Source organism: Onychostoma macrolepis, chromosome 15 (assembly GCF_012432095.1).
Source record: "Onychostoma macrolepis isolate SWU-2019 chromosome 15, ASM1243209v1, whole genome shotgun sequence".
In the NCBI taxonomy this organism is placed as follows: Eukaryota; Metazoa; Chordata; class Actinopteri; order Cypriniformes; family Cyprinidae; genus Onychostoma; species Onychostoma macrolepis.
Window position 1 is genome coordinate 12,756,514 of NC_081169.1, and position 18,627 is coordinate 12,775,140.

Sequence of the window (18,627 nt, forward strand, 5' to 3'; positions counted from 1 at the left end):
CTGGGTTTCCATACCACCTCAGCAGTGCCACAAACTGATCACCTCCATGCCACGCCGAATTAAGGCAGTAATTAAAGCAAAAGGAGCCCCTACCAAGTATTGAGTACATATACAGTAAATGAACATACTTTCCAGAAGGCCAACAATTCACTAAAAATGTTTTTTTTTTTATTGGTCTTATGAAGTATTCTAATTTGAATTGGTGGGTTTTTGTTAAATGTGAGCCAAAATCATCACAATTAAAAGAACCAAAGACTTAAACTACTTCAGTCTGTGTGCATTGCATTTATTTAATACACGAGTTTCACAATTTGAGTTGAATTACTGAAATAAATGAACTTTTCCACAACATTCTAATTCATTGAGATGCACCTGTAGGTTACGTCATTGAAATAAATCATGACTGCCTGATAAAAAAAGATTCCAAGTAATTTAATTTACTTAAATTTAATTTAATTTAATTTAATTTAATTTAATTTAATTTAATTTAATTTAATTTAATTTAATTTAATTTAATTTAATTTAATTTAATTTAATTTAATTTAATTTAATTTAATTTAAATGCTGTATAATTGATTGTTATATATTTATATTTTCAATTTTTATATTATAAATTTCTATTTTAATTCTTATATTTCAATTTTTAAAATCTAGGAATATTTTTATGGTGGATTTTAATAGTTAAAGATGTTTTATAAACAAGGGTTAACAGTCATTATTATTATTATGAAATAAATAATAAAAAATGAATAATGAAAAAAATAATTAAATAAAGAAAATAATATTTTATTTATTGTTTGCTTTTATTGTTTCGCTTATTATTGAAAGTTTCCTGGACTTTTTAATGTCACCTTCATTTAGCCTATTTAGTTTTATTCTATTTTATTGTTTGCAATGCATAAAATTCCCAAGTGTCACATGAAGTAATCTCAAACAACATAAAACATGAAACTCATTCATCCTCTTTGCAACTTGACTGACTGTCCAATACTTGTTACACAACACGAGAGGTAATAGGCCTATATCAATCCCAAATTATCCAACTGCTCATCATACCAGTTGCTCAACTTTCCTTCCCTTGGTGTGGCAGGACAGGGAGGAGGACTGCAGAGGTGTATAAAGTGCGCTCTTGTGTAATGGGATCAGTGGGCGAGTTCTCTGCGCATGTGTTGGACTGACTGCTCAGGATGCTGCTGTCGCTTCTGCCACCGCTGCTGCTGCTGCTGCAATGCTCCCTAACGAGCGGAGCCACCGATCCGTAAGAACCTTTATGATTATTATCTTATCAAATATAAGAGAGCAGAAGGTAGAGAAATGAGGAAACCGCAGGTCGAGGACCAGCTGAATGTGTTCCAAAACTATAGTAGACACTGATGGAATGTTTAGAACAACTACACTTTAGTGGAAATATTTTATTTTTAGATTTACAGTAAAAACTTACCGGAAGAGAGACACTGTGACGATGTCGCAAGTAAGCATTATGGGAAGCATTTCGGTGACCGTATTTTACAGTAAATACTATTATAATATGTCATTTTAACTATTAAATCTGTGAGTTAAAGCAATATTGTCCACAGCTCAATTAAAAACATAAAGAGACAAGACAACACAGTGTTACTAATATGAACACAAAACACCATCAAGATCACAAATAAGACTAATTAATGATAATCTAAAATACATATAAATAACTGAAAATACAAAAAAAGAATCAAATGTCAAGGTCTATGCAGGGAATTCTTGGAATGCCCATTTACCTTTATTAGTTTGTTCACCATGACTGCATCAAAAAACAGTAAAAATTATATTGTAAAATATTATTACAATTTAATATATCTGTTTCATAAAAACGACCCTACAGTATGACTGGTTTTGTGGTCTGGGGTCACATATTAGAATGATTTCTGAAGGATAATGTGACACAAAAAACTGGAGTAAAATTCAGCTTTGCCATCACAGGAATGAATTACATTTGAAAACATATTCAAATAGAAAACAGTTATTTTAAATCCTAATACTTTTTCCTAATATTACTATTTTTACTGTATTTTTGTAATAGTATTTTGTATTTTTCAGCCTTTGTGACTTCCTTCAAAAAAAAAAAAAAAAATTATAAGCATTCCAAACTTTTGACTGGTATTACTGTAATATAAGTTTTACCATTATATTTATTTTAACTACATTTTAACGTAACACTGTCTGTATTGTCTGGTTAAATATAATAATATTTATTTTAGTGCCACATTTATATTGCAACAGCCACTTACATAACATTTACTTTATTTCATGCAGGCTCATGCAACACTAAACTTGTGCTAAACAAACAAACAAAAAAAATTAAATGTACTTCTATGTGTTTTGTCTTCTTTCAGCATCTACCTGGTGACAGTCTCTTCCCAGGCGGTGGGTGGCAGCACAGAGACTCTGTGTGCACAGATCCATGAGCCCAAAGGACCACTTTCTATAGTGGTAACTTTGAGGACTGACAATCACAACCTGACCATCCTACAACAGGGCTCCATTAAAAACGATTTCTACAAATGTGTCCCTTTTAAGGTCAGTATACTCAGTACAGCTTAACAGAGCAGAGAGCAAATCAGCTGTACTTACAGTACAGTGGTGTGGAGGTCATGGCCCTTTCCTACATCATGTCTGCACAACACTTATAAATTAAGGTTAATGAACCTATGAGATATAAAATATAGTTAATGTGCAAGTAAAATCCTAAAACCTCTTGCGTATATTTTTCACTACTAAATTGTTCAGTGATCCCTGCAGTTTTGATGTTGCTTTCAAACCTATAGTCTCCTATATTCTGTAAGTGGAGTTATATGCTCAATATTTTCTTGATTTGTATCTTGCAGGTCCCTGTAGTCACTGTGGAGTCTGTGGCATCCGTCGATGTTGCAATCCGAGGGGCAAAACATCCCTGGACAAAACCACTAAGATCCTCATAAATCCCCCCCATAATCTTCTTTTCATCCAATCAGACAAGCCTATCTACAAGCCTGGACAAACAAGTAATACATCTCTTTGTAAATTATTCCAAAATAATTTAAGTTGTCTGTACTCATTTGCTCTTACTCGCCGTGATTTTGCCAAGTAAGACATGTTCCTGGATCAACATCTTTTGTTAATCCTGGATCAACATTACTGTCCAAAAATATAGACTTAACCCAATCCCTACCCCTAAACCTAACCCTACCCATAATTTATTCCTAAAATCAGTGTGAAATGACAGCTGATTAACAAGGGTGTAGAAGCACCTAACCCTGATCATAAGCCTAAAACAGATATTATTTCCTGAAAAGTTATCCCTCGATTCTGATTGGTTGATTGGAATAACAATGTTGTACTTGGTGAAATCACGCTCACCCTTATTAATATGAGCCTGTGAGTCTTTCTGGATTGCATACTGTATGTATTAATATTCTGTCTAAATTTTTTTCTTCCCCAGTTAAATTTCGCATTGTGTCTCTGGATTCCAAATTCTTGCCTCGCAATCAAGTGGTAAATTTAACTTAATTTATGTAAAAGTTTTATTTTATTTTATTTTCAATTGTACTTTTGACTTAACTGAAATGACTTCTGTCTTTCTCTTGCAGTTTCGAACTGTAGAACTCCAGGTAAAATCCTTCAAGCAGCCATGATCTGTTTCTTGTTTGCTACTTTACTTAAATGTCGGTTGATTTCACTGTAGGCTTTTTCATTATGTGCCACTGTTGTTTAGGACCCTTCTTCGAATCGCATTGGTCAGTGGTTGAATCGGACCACAAGGATTGGCATTTTGGATCTGTCCCACTCCATGTCTCCAGAAGCCGCTCAGGGTTTCTACACGATCACTGCTTGGGATGATAAAACCAACAAATATCACATGGCTTTGAAATTAAAGAATATGGTCAGAACCAGGATTCAGCTTTTGTCAGTCCAAAACTGGTCAGCTTTTAATGTGTACAATTTTTAAAAGTATTTTTTCCACATGTCTCTTTTAGTTCTGCCAAAATATGAAGTGAACATCGATTTTCCAACTGTTATAACCGTCCAGGACAAAGAGGTCACTCTGAAAGTTTGTGCAAAGTAAGAATTTATTACAAATAATGTTCATTTCTTTACAGATAAATGAAATGCATACATGTGTGTCAGTAATATTTTCAGCCTGAAATACTCATTTCACTGTTTTTAGATACACTTATGGCAAGCCTGTGCTGGGGACTGTGAATGCTGAAGTGTGTAGGCAGAGCTATGGTTACTATTGGAGGAGACCTGTCCGTGACATGGTTAATGAATGCAAGAAATATTCAATGATGGTGCGTTACCCTCTGCACACACAAAACTGTTATCTTTTGGGCTTCTAATCCTAAAATCACTTAGCATTTATCCTCTTAAACATCTTTAAATTTCATAAGGTCACAATTAAGTAACAACAATGAGCTGATATTACTGTATTGTATTATTCAATATTACAACTAAAGTATATATGAAGAGTTCAAATGCAAAAGCCTCTAAGTGCCGTCTGAAATATTCTTCTAAAATGAGCATTTTTATCAGGCTCCTATATTTTTGTTCAGTGATTTCACTTTAATTGCAAAGAAAATTAAAAAAAAAAACTTTAATTTAGATGAAAATTTCAGATGGCACTTTTGCATCTGAACTATTCATATATATTTTAGGTGTACTAAATGGCAACTTCCATAATGCTTGTCGGTGCTTTTGGCAGTACACTTCAAGTTAAAGTGTTAAAGTAAAGTGTTTAACCATATTTCAAAGACAGTAGAAGTGATTATGAAATTACATATAACAATGTACTTCAGTCCTACTTAGTGGGTAAAAAAACACCCAGTTAATTGCATTAAAAGTAATTTTTTAAAATAATAAAAAAAATTAAACCATTCATAATTTAATTTAATTGCAATTAAGATGCAATTACATGTCCAAAAACATTACATTCAGTTTGCTCTTAAGTTGGGACGCTGTGTAAAATGTAAGAAAAAAACAGTTACATTATTTATTTACATTTTACTCAGTAAATTATTAGGGAATTAGGGTTTTATAAAGTACATTTATAAATTTCTGTAATATGCCGAAGTGTACTTTTTCAAAGGGTCCGTATTGCAACATATTTTAGAAGTCCAATAACCATTTCTTTTCATTCTTATTCGTTCAGACTGACAGGACTGGCTGTGGGTCTCGGGTGATAAATGTAACAGAAGTTGGCTTGACTTTAGGAGAATCTTTCCAAGTGAACTGTAATGTGGAAGAGTCTGGAACAGGTGAGAGTGTAAAACAAACAGCTGTTGTCCATTTTTACTGTCTAAAATAGAGTAATGAAACATGGTCTTTTGTTCCTCCAGGGATAACTATGCAGGTTCTGCCTCATCTATGTTTATCCATGATTATGTCAATGTTTACTTTGAGGACACACCAGATACATACAGGACTGGCATGGCTTTAAAGGGAAAGGTAACAGCTAGCTTGAGGTCATTAGCTTTGCTACTAATTATTGAGTCCACATGTGTTTTATAACCATCTTTAAAAAAAAAGTTCAGAACGGTACCATAACTGTTATTTTCGTCTGGGTTTGTAAAATGCAGCAATATTAATAAACAACCTTTTTTAGCGCTGTATACCAATATTGTGTACAGGAAGTGCATTATTTGTGAGCTGATCATTTTGTTTTTCTCTACATGGTTTTTAAACAGGTTGTGGTCACTAATTCACAGTCAAGTGTGATGAAAAATGAGCCGGTGATTATATATGCACATTATGGTGATAAAAGTGTCAATGTGACACTGACAACAGACATCAATGGCACCGCCCGCTTCTCCTTTAACACCTCGGATTGGTCAGAATTACCTGTGAATTTTCAGGTTAGTGTGGTTTTGTTTTATAATATGATGTTTGTGAATGTAATTCAGTATACTGATGATTTGCAAACTTTTTTTAGGCCCATCATAAGGGAGGTAAAGAACGGACTGATTTTGAGGCTTATACATATTATCCATCAGGCTATCACTACGTAAGACCCTTTCACTCCAAAAGCAAAAGTTTCCTGATGTTGACGAAGGCTCCAGAGAAGCTCAGCTGTAACAGTGATGCAACAGTGACGGCCAGTTACATCATTCAGGGCAGTGCACTGAAAACAGGCCAGAAAACCTTGGATTTCTTCTACATTGTATGTTTAACATTGACACTTTTTTTTGTTTGTCCATCAATTGTTTGGTCATTTGTTTTATTGCTCAGTAAGCTCATGATATCCCAGTACCATACTGGTTATTAGCCAATATTAAAGATTTATTTGATGATCTGTGTAGGTTTATATTGGAACCTTATATTATGTATAACTTACGAATGTAATTGTTTATGCTCATTTTCCCAATTGTTACATTTTGATTAATGCCCACTCACATTTAATTTAAAAAACACTAAAAATGTAAAAATATTGTTAAATGTAATTTTTTAGCAAATCTCAAAATGAATATCAGTTTTTCATACTGTACTGTATGTAATAATATAACTTACATTTTAAAAGTTTATTTAGACAAAATAGTCCAGACATTTAATATTGACAATTTATTGCTGCATTAATATGAAAATCATTAGCAGGACTGCAAATCATTTTTTACTACCTCTTTTGGTAGAGAAAACGAAGGAGAAAAGATGATGATGTTAGTGAACTCCATAGCATTACATAAATTGTAATTATCAGTAGAGTAATTATCTACTTGCTCTCCAGGTCTTGTCCAGAGGCAGCATGGCTCAAAATGGTCATCTGTCTGTGAATGTGAACACTAGTAAAGGTGCACAGCTCTTTTACATTAGCAATCACTTTGTTGTCTTACTGTCTAAGTGTATTTTTATGGTTTGTGTACATTGTGCTTCAGCATGCACTTTTTGTTTCCACAAATGCTCTCTTGCTTTCATAAAAGAAAACAAAGGAGAACTGTCATTCGCACTGAAGACCACAGCTCTGACTCCATACGCTCAGGTGGTGGTTTACACAGTTCTTCCTGATGGAGAAACTGTAGCAGACAGTATGGACTTCCCCATTGAAGAATGTTTGCCAAACAAGGTCAGAAAATCCCATGTGAAATCTCATTTTACAACTCAATGTGCCCTTCAAGCTTTTATGTGTGTTTTTAAAGTTTATTTATGTTTTTTTTTTTTTTTCTTCAATGTGTGATGAGAGTGTGCCTGTGCTTTTACAGGTGTCCTTGAAGTTCTCGTCTCCCACCGCACTGCCTGGAGAGAAGACATCTCTTAACCTAAAAGCCAGTCCTGGCTCCTGTGCTCCGTGCGGGCCATTGATCAGAGTGTGCTGCTGTTGAGACCAGAGGCCGAGTTCAATGCAGCCTCTGTATGTTAAACCAGAATGTACATTACAACTATAACTAGTAGATAATCTTTATTTTAAGAGATGGGTCAGGGACATGGCACTAATATGTATATGTATCAATTTTGATTAATTTGCATTAATATACTTCTTTCATAATAAGCATGTTTTTAAATTCTCCATTTTTTGGGAGTGAAAAAATTAAGTAAAAATGTCAGGGTGTACAGTAAAAAATGTCAGAATGATACAACTGTCCTGATATTATATTGAAGAAAAAAAAGCCTCATAAGAAACTTTCAAGAAGGTTACCAATGTTTTATATCACTTAATATTTTAACAATATTAAAAAAAAAAAAAAAAATTAAAAGAATTATTTACATTGATTTTATTATTATTTATTTATTTATTTAATTTTAAATAAAATAAATAAATAATACAACATTTTATTATTTGAAAAATTAACAATTCTTCACTGCTTCAATTTTAAAAACAAAACTCATGTGGTGTTGGGAAAATATGTTATTACTTTTTACTTGGTGGGTACACAACATGACATTAGAAATATATGTATATATTTGTTAAATATTGTAAAAATATTTTAATATTTAAAAATACATTTTAGTTAAAAATTATATAAATGTTTTTTTCAAAACCACATAAAACATATATGAATACAAAAAATACATTTCTTAGAACTTGGAACATGTTATAAACTATATTTTTATATTTTTTATCATAGTTTTCTTTTTATTATGGAAACTTATGGCAATTTAATTTAATGTTTGTTTGCTTTTTTGAGTGATTATTAGGAAATTGCCTTGTCACTGCTATGGAACAATATCTGTTATTATTCTACAGGTCCTTGGAATGTTACCAGTCCAGATTTTGTCAGGTTACCCATACGAAGTTGAGGAGTGGGAGTCTAACAGCTGCCCATATCCCGAGAGGATAATCCCGTTTGTTGGAGCTGCAAGGCGCAAGCGCTCCCGCCCCCGCTTCTATTACCCTTACTACGTCAACAAAAATGATGTCTACAACATCTTTAAAGTAAGATACACATCTCCCTTTTCTTATATCAGAGGTCCTCTAGTGTCTCACTGTACAATATTTATCTTACACACAGTAACATTCTGTAACATTTGCTTTTTCCTAGGCAGTTGGAATCAAAATCGCTACCAACTCTGACGTGAAAGCACCTGTTGTTTGTCATTATTATAATACAATGTTGATGAAGGAATGTGAGTAACTTGATTTGTTTAAGATTTGGAAATGCCCTTTTTACCTGATTGTATTTACAAACTATCAATTCAAACAGCTGTTGTGGACGATGGTGGGCGTGTGGACTTGGTTGGACCAGAGATGGCCCGACCAGAGATGGGGTTTGGTTCAAATGTGGAAAAACGTGCTCAGAAGATCCGCAAATTCTTTCCAGAAACCTGGATATGGGATCTTATACCAGTGGGGTATGTATCTTGCACCATGGCATTACTGTATATACTGTATACATTACAGTCCTTCTTAATTATGCAGAAAAAATATAATAATAAAAAAAAAACTTCAGTACTTATTCATATTTTTAAAACTTTTAAAATACAAAATTCATATTTTTTCATTCACCAGGAAATCAGGATCTGTGGACGTTGCAAAAACTGTACCGGACACCATCACTAAATGGGCAGGAGGGGCTTTCTGTACATCCCTGTCGGGTTTGGAGTGGCCCCCAAGATTGATCTCACTGCTTTCAAGCCCTTCTTTGTGAGCCTCACCCTCCCTTACTCTGTTATCCGTGAGGAGACGTTCACTCTGAAAGCCACTGTATTCAACTACCTCCCCAAATGTATCATGGTAAGCCCACTTAGTGTGTTTACTTGCTCCTGGAGCAGTTTTGCAAGCGTTTGTAGTAAGAGCATTTCCTGTAGGCTGCCACTGGACAAATCTCTGTCTTTTAATAAAGGTGAAGGTCACGCTGGCAAACTCAGCACAGTTCACTGCTCAGCCGTGCAAAGGCTGCACTTACACTCAGTGTGTTTGTTCTGATGAGAGCCAAACCTTCCAGTGGATTGTTACACCCTCCGAACTGGGTAAGCCAGATACTTTGACTTCTGTTTGAGCAAAAACTGAAATTTTATTCAATTTGATTCCCTAAGCTGAAAGGCTTATTTTACGTCTGATCGTGTTTGTACCAGGACATGATATTACTCTTATAACAGGAATTTCTTAAAGGGATCGTTCATCCAAAAATGAAAGTTCTGTCATCATTTACTCACCCTCATGTTGTTCCAAACCTGTATGAATTTTGTTTCTTCTGCTGATACAAAAGATTTAGAAGAATGTTGGTAACCAAACATGGAAAGACATGGAGGTGAGTAAATGATGACAGAATTTTATTTTCGGGTGGACTATCCTTTTTTCACGTACTGCCTTGCCTGTCACAGATTTGTTTACTATTGCAGGCCCCAGGGGTACTTTGTTTCTTCTGTAATTGAATTGACAGTAACACTGTCACTGGTGTGTGTATTTTACAGGAAAGGTGAACATTACAGTGCGTGCTGAGGCGGTGCAGAGCAAAGATCTGTGTGGAAATAAAGTGGTGACTTTGCCGGACAAAGGCAGAGTTGATACTGTGATACAGAGCGTTCTGGTGCAGGTACGTGCCTTTACTGTATGTGAGCTTTCAGAAACCATGTGACTCACTCTTCAACATCAACACGCTAACAAGTCAACAGGAAATAAAAATGTACTATAATTACTTTCTTAATACATATTTCTGGTAATACGGTGTTGAAACAGTGCATATTATTATAAAGAAAAAAAAACACTTAGCTATTTTTAATATAGCTATTATTTAGCTAATATTGCTATTTCAATTGCTATTTGGGTATTGTTTTGAGTCTTAAAAAGACTACTAAGTTACTACTAAGTTTACTATCTATCTATCTATCTATCTATCTATCTATCTATCTATCTATCTATCTATCTATCTATCTATCTATCTATCTATCTATCTATTGTCAAAAGTACAATTGAAACTGTTATTACTCATATATTTCTCAGGCGGAGGGAACTAAGCAGTCAGTCACTCAGAATGAACTCATCTGCTTAACAGGTTAGTGGCATTACAGTGTGTTGTGTTGTCTGTTAAAAATATATAGAATAAAGAATAAATAAAAAATTTGAATTATTCCGGCTTTAATAGAAGTTAACTGCTGTATGCTGTCAGTTACCACATTCCACAAATAATCATTTTTACCTGCAGTTTGTTAAAATAAGCAAAAATCCTTTATACAGTAATGCACTTACAGCAGAAGTCAAGTTGTTGCATTGGATAAATGTTAAATGCTTCCAGTTTCATCTTTTAAACTGTTTAGTTTTCACAAAAATGGAGAAAATGATTGTCTGTTGTAAAGTACAGCATGCCCACGTTATAAACCTGATGTTTTTTCTCTATTCCATTAGACAGTTCACAGGAGACATCAGTTTCTCTCACTCTACCCAAAGTGTTCGTCAAGGGTTCTGCCAAAAGCTTTGTCACTGTTCTGGGTGAGCCTAAAGACATGCTGGCATATATACTGTACATAATGTACATTGATTTCTCTATAATATAAGTATTTATATTTTAAATTCTCTGTAATCAGTAAAATTGCTCACATTGTGTAGTTTTCTGTTTTTTAATCATACTGACGGTTATATGATTTTTCGGCCTGTAGGTGATCTGATGGGTCGTGCTCTGAGGAACATCGGTGATCTGTTGGCTATGCCGTATGGCTGTGGAGAGCAAAACATGCTGCTTTTTGCCCCCAATATCTACATCCTTCAGTACCTGCAGAGCAGCGGGCAGCTCACCCTGAGATTAGAAACCGAGCCATAACCTTCCTGGAGAGCGGTGAGGAAAACCATTATGGAATAGAAGATAGAGTACATTCTATTTATAAATACAAATATGTTGAAATATTTTACTGTTGAAAAACAAAGAAAATTTTTTTTTAAAAATAATGTTTGCAAGCTTCTTTTTTTTTTTTTTTTAAATATAAAACTGTCTAATCAATTTACAGACAATTAGTAATTAAAAAAATATATATTAGTCTATTAGCCGGATTTAACAGATAAATCAACTCAGTGGTGAATAAAAACTGATTTAACAGAGTTCAAAAAACAAAAAGTCCAGTTGCGCTCTTTTCAACAAACTTGCATATCATCAAGCATATCAAACTTTTTGCTTTCTTGTGTTGCAGGCTACCAGAGAGAGCTGACATACAAGCATTATGACGGATCTTACAGCGCATTTGGGATGAGAGATCCCTCTGGTAATACTTGGTGAGTTTGGTATACTGAGATTAGGGCTTACTGTGTGGATTCCAGCTTCCTGTGTGTGAATTTAACAGCTTTCTGGTAAGTTGTTTTTGGAATGGGGAAACCTAGTCATGGACTTGGACTTGGACATGGACATGGACTTTGTCTAGGATGTTTCCATGTGCAGAGTTACCAAATTATGGGTGTTTGACAGCAATTTCTGTTTTTTCCTCAGGCTAACTGCATTTGTGATGAAGAGTTTTGGTGGGGCAAAGAACTATACATTCATAGATCAAACTAACATCGATCAGGCAAAGGAATGGCTGGGTCGACAGCAACAGGACAACGGCTGCTTCGCCTCTGTTGGGAAGCTCTCCAACACTAATATGATGGTGAGAACAGGAGAGTCATGCTCAGGTCCTTTACCTGCTGCAGGAATTTTTTATTATTTTTAACTTTTTAAACCAGCCTAAGGTCCCAGCTGGTTTACTGTAGTCTACACTGCTGGTCAAAGTTTGGAATATATAAGATGTTTTTAAAAGTCTCTTTTGATAAAAACATTGTTAATGGGTTTTTTTTACTGCATTATTGAAGAAATTAGTGCAGCCTTGGTGAGCAAAAGAGTTTTATTTTAAAAACATTTAAAAAATGACCAGTATTGTGGCTGGATTTTAGGATGGAAGACCAAATTGACCAGGCTGGGAGGCCAGCTAAACCATGCAGCTGAAATCAAGCATATCAGCGGTTCTTTTTCAGCAGGGATATTTTGGCCAGCTAATACCATACCATGATACCATCAAGGTTTCATTTGATAGGTGTTGACAGCTCACATGAACTGAACATTTTTATCTGCAGGGCTTTTCTTTTGCAGTGTGCAGGAGGGCTTATAGTATAACCATGTTTTATACAACAAGACTGTGTGTGCGTCTTGGGAGGCAGGTGAAGAATGTCCATAGATTTCACTTGGTTCAAATAGACTACTTCTTAGTTCTTTTGGACTATAGTGAGCTCATACACCTCTTTGCTTTCATATTATTGTTCTTTTCCCTAATTTTCCCTTTTATTGATTTATTTTCCAGTTAGAATAAAAAAAAGATTGCATAGGGTAATATGATGTTTTCAGAGACCCTATCTTAAAGGTCCCATGGCATGAAAATTTCACTTTATGAGGTTTTTTAACATTAATAAGAGTTCCCCTAGCCTGCCTATGGTCCCCCAGTGGCTAGAAATGGCGATCGGTGTAAACCGAGCCCTGGGTATCCTGCTTCGCCTTTAAGAAAATGAAAGCTCAGATGGCCCAATCTGGAATCTTCCCTTTATGTCGTCATACGGGGAAAGGTTACCTCCCCTTTCTCTGCTTTGCCCGCCCATGAGTAAATGAGCTACTACCGTGCGAGGCGAGCGCATTATTTTTTTTTTCCTCGAGAGACATCATGGCTTGCAAACGAGCAAAGCATGGCAGTTGCTCAGTGTATGGATGTACAAATGAACACCAAAGTATTTTTTTAGTTCCTTCATCCGAACCTATGGCTAGCATTAGCTACATGATAATAACTAACAGCATACATAAACAAACCAACTAAAGTATCGTATCCAGACACAATATTTTAAACTAACCATTCGGAGACGTCCTGCTGTAGCCGCTGAGTTGCAACTTCTTCATCCGGTGCTTCTCCATCCGGATCAGATTCTGGGTCAAACTGAAAAGCTTGAACGACTGTGTGTCTACGAGCCATTGCGATACATCCACTGTCAACATTAGCGCATGGTACCGTGGCCGCAAGCTGGTTAAGGCCACACACCCTCCCTCCACCTTGCCCCGCCTCTCTCCTCCTCATTAGCATTTAAAGCTACAGACACAGAAATGACACGTCCCAAGGAAAGCTCATTGTGGGACTGGCTCGTAGTGGCTGAAATTCTGCACCAAGGCTGCATTTCGGGAAAGACACTTCAGATACAGTATTAGGGACCACTTAGGCCTATATAAAGGCATCCAAAAAGCAGCATGTCATGAGACCTTTAAAATATATTTATCGCATTGGCAAAATGTTTTGATGTTCATTATTAAAAGACACTATATAAACCATATAATTATACAGTATGTCTTCTTTAAAAACTGAATGAAACATTTGACCTATGTTAAGAAAGTCTATCTTGTTTTAATGAAAAACAATTTAGAAAATATTTTTTGACGTTCTAATACAATTACATTTCTTAACACTTAGGAAAGAGTAATGCTTAGAATTACATTTAATAAAGAGCAAAAACAGTTTTAGAAAACAGAAATGTTAAAATTTTAACGCTTTGTGACGGTAATGTAAAACGGTAGAAAATGTAGATGAGATGTGAAGCTGTCACAGCGTTGAGTGGGATGAGGAGATGATTGCAGGGAGAGGTAATGGAGCAGAGTCATTTATGGAGAGGAAAACGGCTCTTTAGTCTGGTGGTCCTGGATTTCACACTCGGAAAGTGTCTGTTAGATGGCAATACATTGACGAGATTGAAGTGCTGAAGGTGGGAAGGATCTTTGATGATGCTTTTCCTCTCGCAGGGTGGCGTCAGTGATGAAGTCACTCTCTCTGCGTACATCACTGCTGCGCTGCTGGAGTTGGGCATCCCGAACTCTGTAAGTACAACCCTATTCATGGCTCCTAAGAGATGGACTCTAGTCACAGATAACTCAATGCAGATAATGTGACTTATGAAGGTAGGAGACACTCATTAATCTCTCGTGTGCTTTGTAAGGATCCCATGGTGGCGAAAAGCCTTGAATGTCTGAAGGAATCTTCCCGTAACATTGAGAACACTTATATGACTGCCTTGCTGTCCTACACATTCACTCTTGCTGGAAATGAAGAAATGAGACGGAACCTCTTCAACAAGCTGGACAATCAGGCCAGGAGAGAAGGTACCATTCAGCTTTAGATTAAAAACACAAATAATTATACTAAAATACTTCATTTAATACAATTTTATATTCAATTCAGAATTTATTTCCATAGTATGGAGCCAACGCACATGTCAGGTGAAGAAAAAATAGATATTGTGGCCATGAATTAAGAATTTGTTCCCACAACTTGCCACATTTTATTCATTTGTTTTCACGTTTTATTAATTTGTTCCCTCATTTTAGTTCAATTGTGGCCACATCGTACTTATTAGCTCCCATGTGGGCACAATTTAAATTAAATGAGGAAATTAATTCTTAATTCGTAACCATAATATCTTGTTTTTGTTTCTCATGTCATGTGCGGGACTCTGTTGTATAGCACTTTTTACAAAAAAAGAAACTCCCTAGAAAGAAAGACAATAAGGCATAAACTACTGTATAGTTATTGTGTTGTAGAGGAGAAAACCCATAAAAAAAGAAAAGAAATATAAAAGTACTAAAAAAACAAAAAACAAAACACAGACTGCAAATAAAATGAGGTACATGTTAACTTTTAACTCTTTTGTTTGTTGGTTTGTGTAAATTTTTCTTTAAAATTTTTTGTGTACCCCCAGTATTAATTTCTCTGGACCCTAGTTTGAAAAGCCCTGATCTAGATTATCCTGCTGCTTTTAATAAAAAACACAATCAACGTCCTTCAATGTTCCAGTTTTCTTGCTCTGGTCATTTCAGGTATTGGACGATATTGGAGTCTGGCTAATAATGCGAAACCGACGGGCTCTGTGGAGGTAGAGATGAGTGCTTATGTGTTGCTGGCGCTGCTCTCGGGACCCTCACTGCCTGGATTTGGACTGAACTACTCTGCTGGCATAGTGCATTGGTTAATCAGTAAACAGAACCCCTATGGAGGCTTCTCCTCTACACAGGTAATGCTATTTATCACATGCAGCTTTTTTTAGACCACTCTCAGTCTTTATAATGTATTTTATCATTATTGACTGTAAGTGGTGTTGTTCTCTCTCCGTGAACAGGATACTGTAGTAGCACTCCAGGCCCTCGCTAAGTACAGTGCTGCCACCTACAATCCAGAGGGATCCATTACTGTAACCGTGACCTCCCCCTCAGGCCAGAGGAACCAGTTCACTGTGAACCGGAACAACCGCCTGCTATACCAGGAGAAACAGCTGCAGGAAGCAACTGGCACATACAAGCTCAGGGCAGGAGGCAGAGGCTGTGTGTTTGTGCAGGTCTGTGCACTGCCTCTTTTGATTCACATATTGAGAAATCCAAGAAATAATTCATCTAGAAATGAAAGTTTTCATCATTTACTCACCCTCATGTCATTGCAAACCTGTATGATTTACTTTCTTCGATGGATCACAGAAGGAAGTTATAAGAATTTGGAATTACATAAACACGAGTGTATAAAAGTGATATAAATCACCCATTCTGTGTTTTTTGTCTCTCAGTTTGCCTTGCACTACAATATCCCGCCTCCTCCAGACGCTTTGGCCTTCAAAATCAATGCAAATCCTGGGGTTTGCAGCAACACAAAGAACCCAGCTTTTACAGTAACCACCACTGTAAGGTGAGCAGCACCTCTGTTAAAAAATACATATAATACTTTCAACATGTGATTTTTTGCTAATTTAATTTGTTATATCATTAATCATTCATTAAATGCCATTATTTAAAGGGAAAATGTAAACAAATTCTGTCATTTAGTGACTATCGTGTCCTTGCAAACCTATTTGACTTTGTGTCACCTGTGGAAAAAAAAAAGTGTATATATATATTTTAGAGAATCTTCACATAGCTCTTTTCCATTAAAAAATAAAATAAAATGTGACCAAACATAAGCTAAAAAACCCTAGTGTTAAAATACCAAAAATACTAGCAAAAAGGATTATTTTTAACTGTATGTTTAAAAAAACAAAAAAAACAAAAATCAATAATAAATATTAAATATATGTACCACTGTTGAAAGGTTTGCAGTCAGTAAGACATTAGTAAAAAGAAATTAACACTTTTACTCAGCACGGATGCATTGCATTGCTCAAAAGTGACAGTAAAGACATTGTCACAAAAAATTTAAAAATAAAAATTAAAAATATTTTCAAATAAACGCTGTTCTTTCGGACTTTCTATTCATCAAAGAATCCTGAAAAAATGTATCACCGTTTCGGCAAAAATAGTAAAAAGCACAACTGTTTTCAACATAAATATTAATAAGAAATGTTTTTAACGTCAAAACAGCATATCAGAATGATTTCTGAAAATAATGATGTAATGATGCTGAAAATTTAGCTTTGCCATCACAGGAATAAATTATGTTTAACAGTTACTTGAACTTGTAATAATCACTTCTGATTAGCTGTAATTTTGATCAAATTCTTGGTGAGAATCCCCCCCCCCAAAAAAAACTTTGAATAATGTCTATAAAAATAAACATAAAAATTGATGAGAGAAGTCCTGCCAACAGTAACAAATTCCACTTGCAATTATATTGCTCAATAAATTAGTAAACTTAACATATCCATTTGACTCTATAAAGAAAGAATGAATAAAGATTCGACCTACTTTATGGCCTAATAGACTCTTAGCTGTCTGTCAGACTACATACCTACAACCCTGTTTGTGATTGTTGGAACGATTTGTATGACAGGTATAACGGCACACGAGCGGAGACCAACATGGTGATCATTAACGTCAGGCTGCTCTCTGGGTTTAAGCCGGATGAGACGTCTCTGCAGGCTGTGAGTGACACTTGAAGGGCTCTGGTCCTCTTTTGATCTCAAGTTGTATAGCCAGGGTTTGATTCGTTCTCACTCGCTCCTCTGTCTCCACAGCTGAGGGAAGACCCCACCATCAGACGTCTGGATCTGGACGAGGATCATGTCATTTTCTATTTGGATAGTGTAAATATTTTATTCAAATACCTTGAGGGGTTCGAAACCCTTTTGGGATGGATCACTGATATTTTGACAATAAACAGTATACTTAAACATATAGGTCACCTAACTGGCTGAAAATGTTCAGGCCTATCAAGAAGTAGATGAGTTTGTTTCTTCATCGGAACAGATTTGGAGAAATTTAGCATGACGTCACTTGCTCACCAGTGGTTCCTCTGCAGTGAATGGGTGCCGTCAGTATAAGAGTCATAGTGCTAAATTTCTCCAAAACTGTTCCTATGAAGACACAAAGTCATCTACATCTTGATGGCCTGAGGTTGAGTACATTTTCAGCAAATTTTAGTTTTTGAGTGGACTATTCCTTTAACACATTCCTATATGTGCACACCTCCATTATACATTTCTTTATTGTCATAATGTAGTAACTTTCTCTTTTATTCCAGTTGAAAAAGAATCAGGAGAAGTCCATCAGCCTGCAGCTCGTGCAGGAAGTACTGGTGCAGAATCTGAAACCAGCTGTAGTGATCGTTTATGACTACTACAAGATCAGTACGTGTTTATTCATCACTGTGCACTCTGAAATACAATATAGGGTTTTTATTATAAATATAATAATATGTTATATACCATAATGCATTTTCATTTTATTGAGACAAGCTCAACAATGTAGTGCACAAAAAAAAAAAAAAAACTAAGTTGTTTCTATTCCTCTAGGTGAATTATCTGTGATTGACTACACCTCCCCATGTGCTTAAACACTACTGTAAGTACATTTAATTTGATCTAAAAATCCATTAGTATATTTTAATAATTGTACTCTTAAATTTGGATTTAAAGACATTTACATGTTTTAAAAAAATATTTCAAATGCTCTTTTGACATTTCTATTCATAAAAGAATCCTTTAAAAAATATCAAATGGTTTTTAATCATTGATAATTAGATTTTTTTTTTCTTGAGCACCAAATCAGCATATTAAAATGATGTAAAAAGACAGATATGAATGTAATATATTGATATAAATAGATATATGTTATATTGCTTGATAAAAGGTTGATTGACCTATTGTTTTTAAGGCGATGATCTGAAGTGCGATGGCTGAAGAACTGGACACTGGAATGTATGGCGAGACAGATTTAATACGGACACCTTTTTTGTTCTTCTATCGCTTTCTTGTAATAGAATTCTGCATTTTAGCTGCTATTA

At 35.2% G+C, this 18,627-nt stretch overlaps 1 protein-coding gene across 1 annotated transcript; it reads left to right on the plus strand.

The window, feature by feature from the left end:
* The first annotated feature begins 1,187 nt into the window (after positions 1–1,187).
* Positions 1,188–18,627, plus strand: LOC131554046 (alpha-2-macroglobulin-like protein 1). Its single transcript, XM_058799075.1, is given in 41 exon segments — positions 1,188–1,258; positions 2,373–2,556; positions 2,865–2,916; positions 2,919–3,020; positions 3,458–3,510; positions 3,606–3,626; positions 3,731–3,854; positions 3,857–3,898; positions 3,993–4,077; positions 4,184–4,307; positions 5,165–5,280; positions 5,361–5,460; positions 5,700–5,876; positions 5,957–6,172; positions 6,734–6,797; positions 6,927–7,069; positions 7,206–7,278; positions 7,281–7,354; positions 8,189–8,377; positions 8,484–8,568; positions 8,646–8,793; positions 8,951–9,024; positions 9,027–9,175; positions 9,285–9,411; positions 9,856–9,977; positions 10,385–10,436; positions 10,787–10,870; positions 11,038–11,169; positions 11,172–11,213; positions 11,563–11,644; positions 11,856–12,012; positions 14,172–14,246; positions 14,366–14,528; positions 15,243–15,436; positions 15,542–15,757; positions 15,980–16,098; positions 17,176–17,266; positions 17,360–17,428; positions 17,866–17,971; positions 18,137–18,185; positions 18,498–18,627. Coding segments are annotated over 40 exon segments (4,338 nt in total). The 3' UTR covers positions 18,178–18,185; positions 18,498–18,627.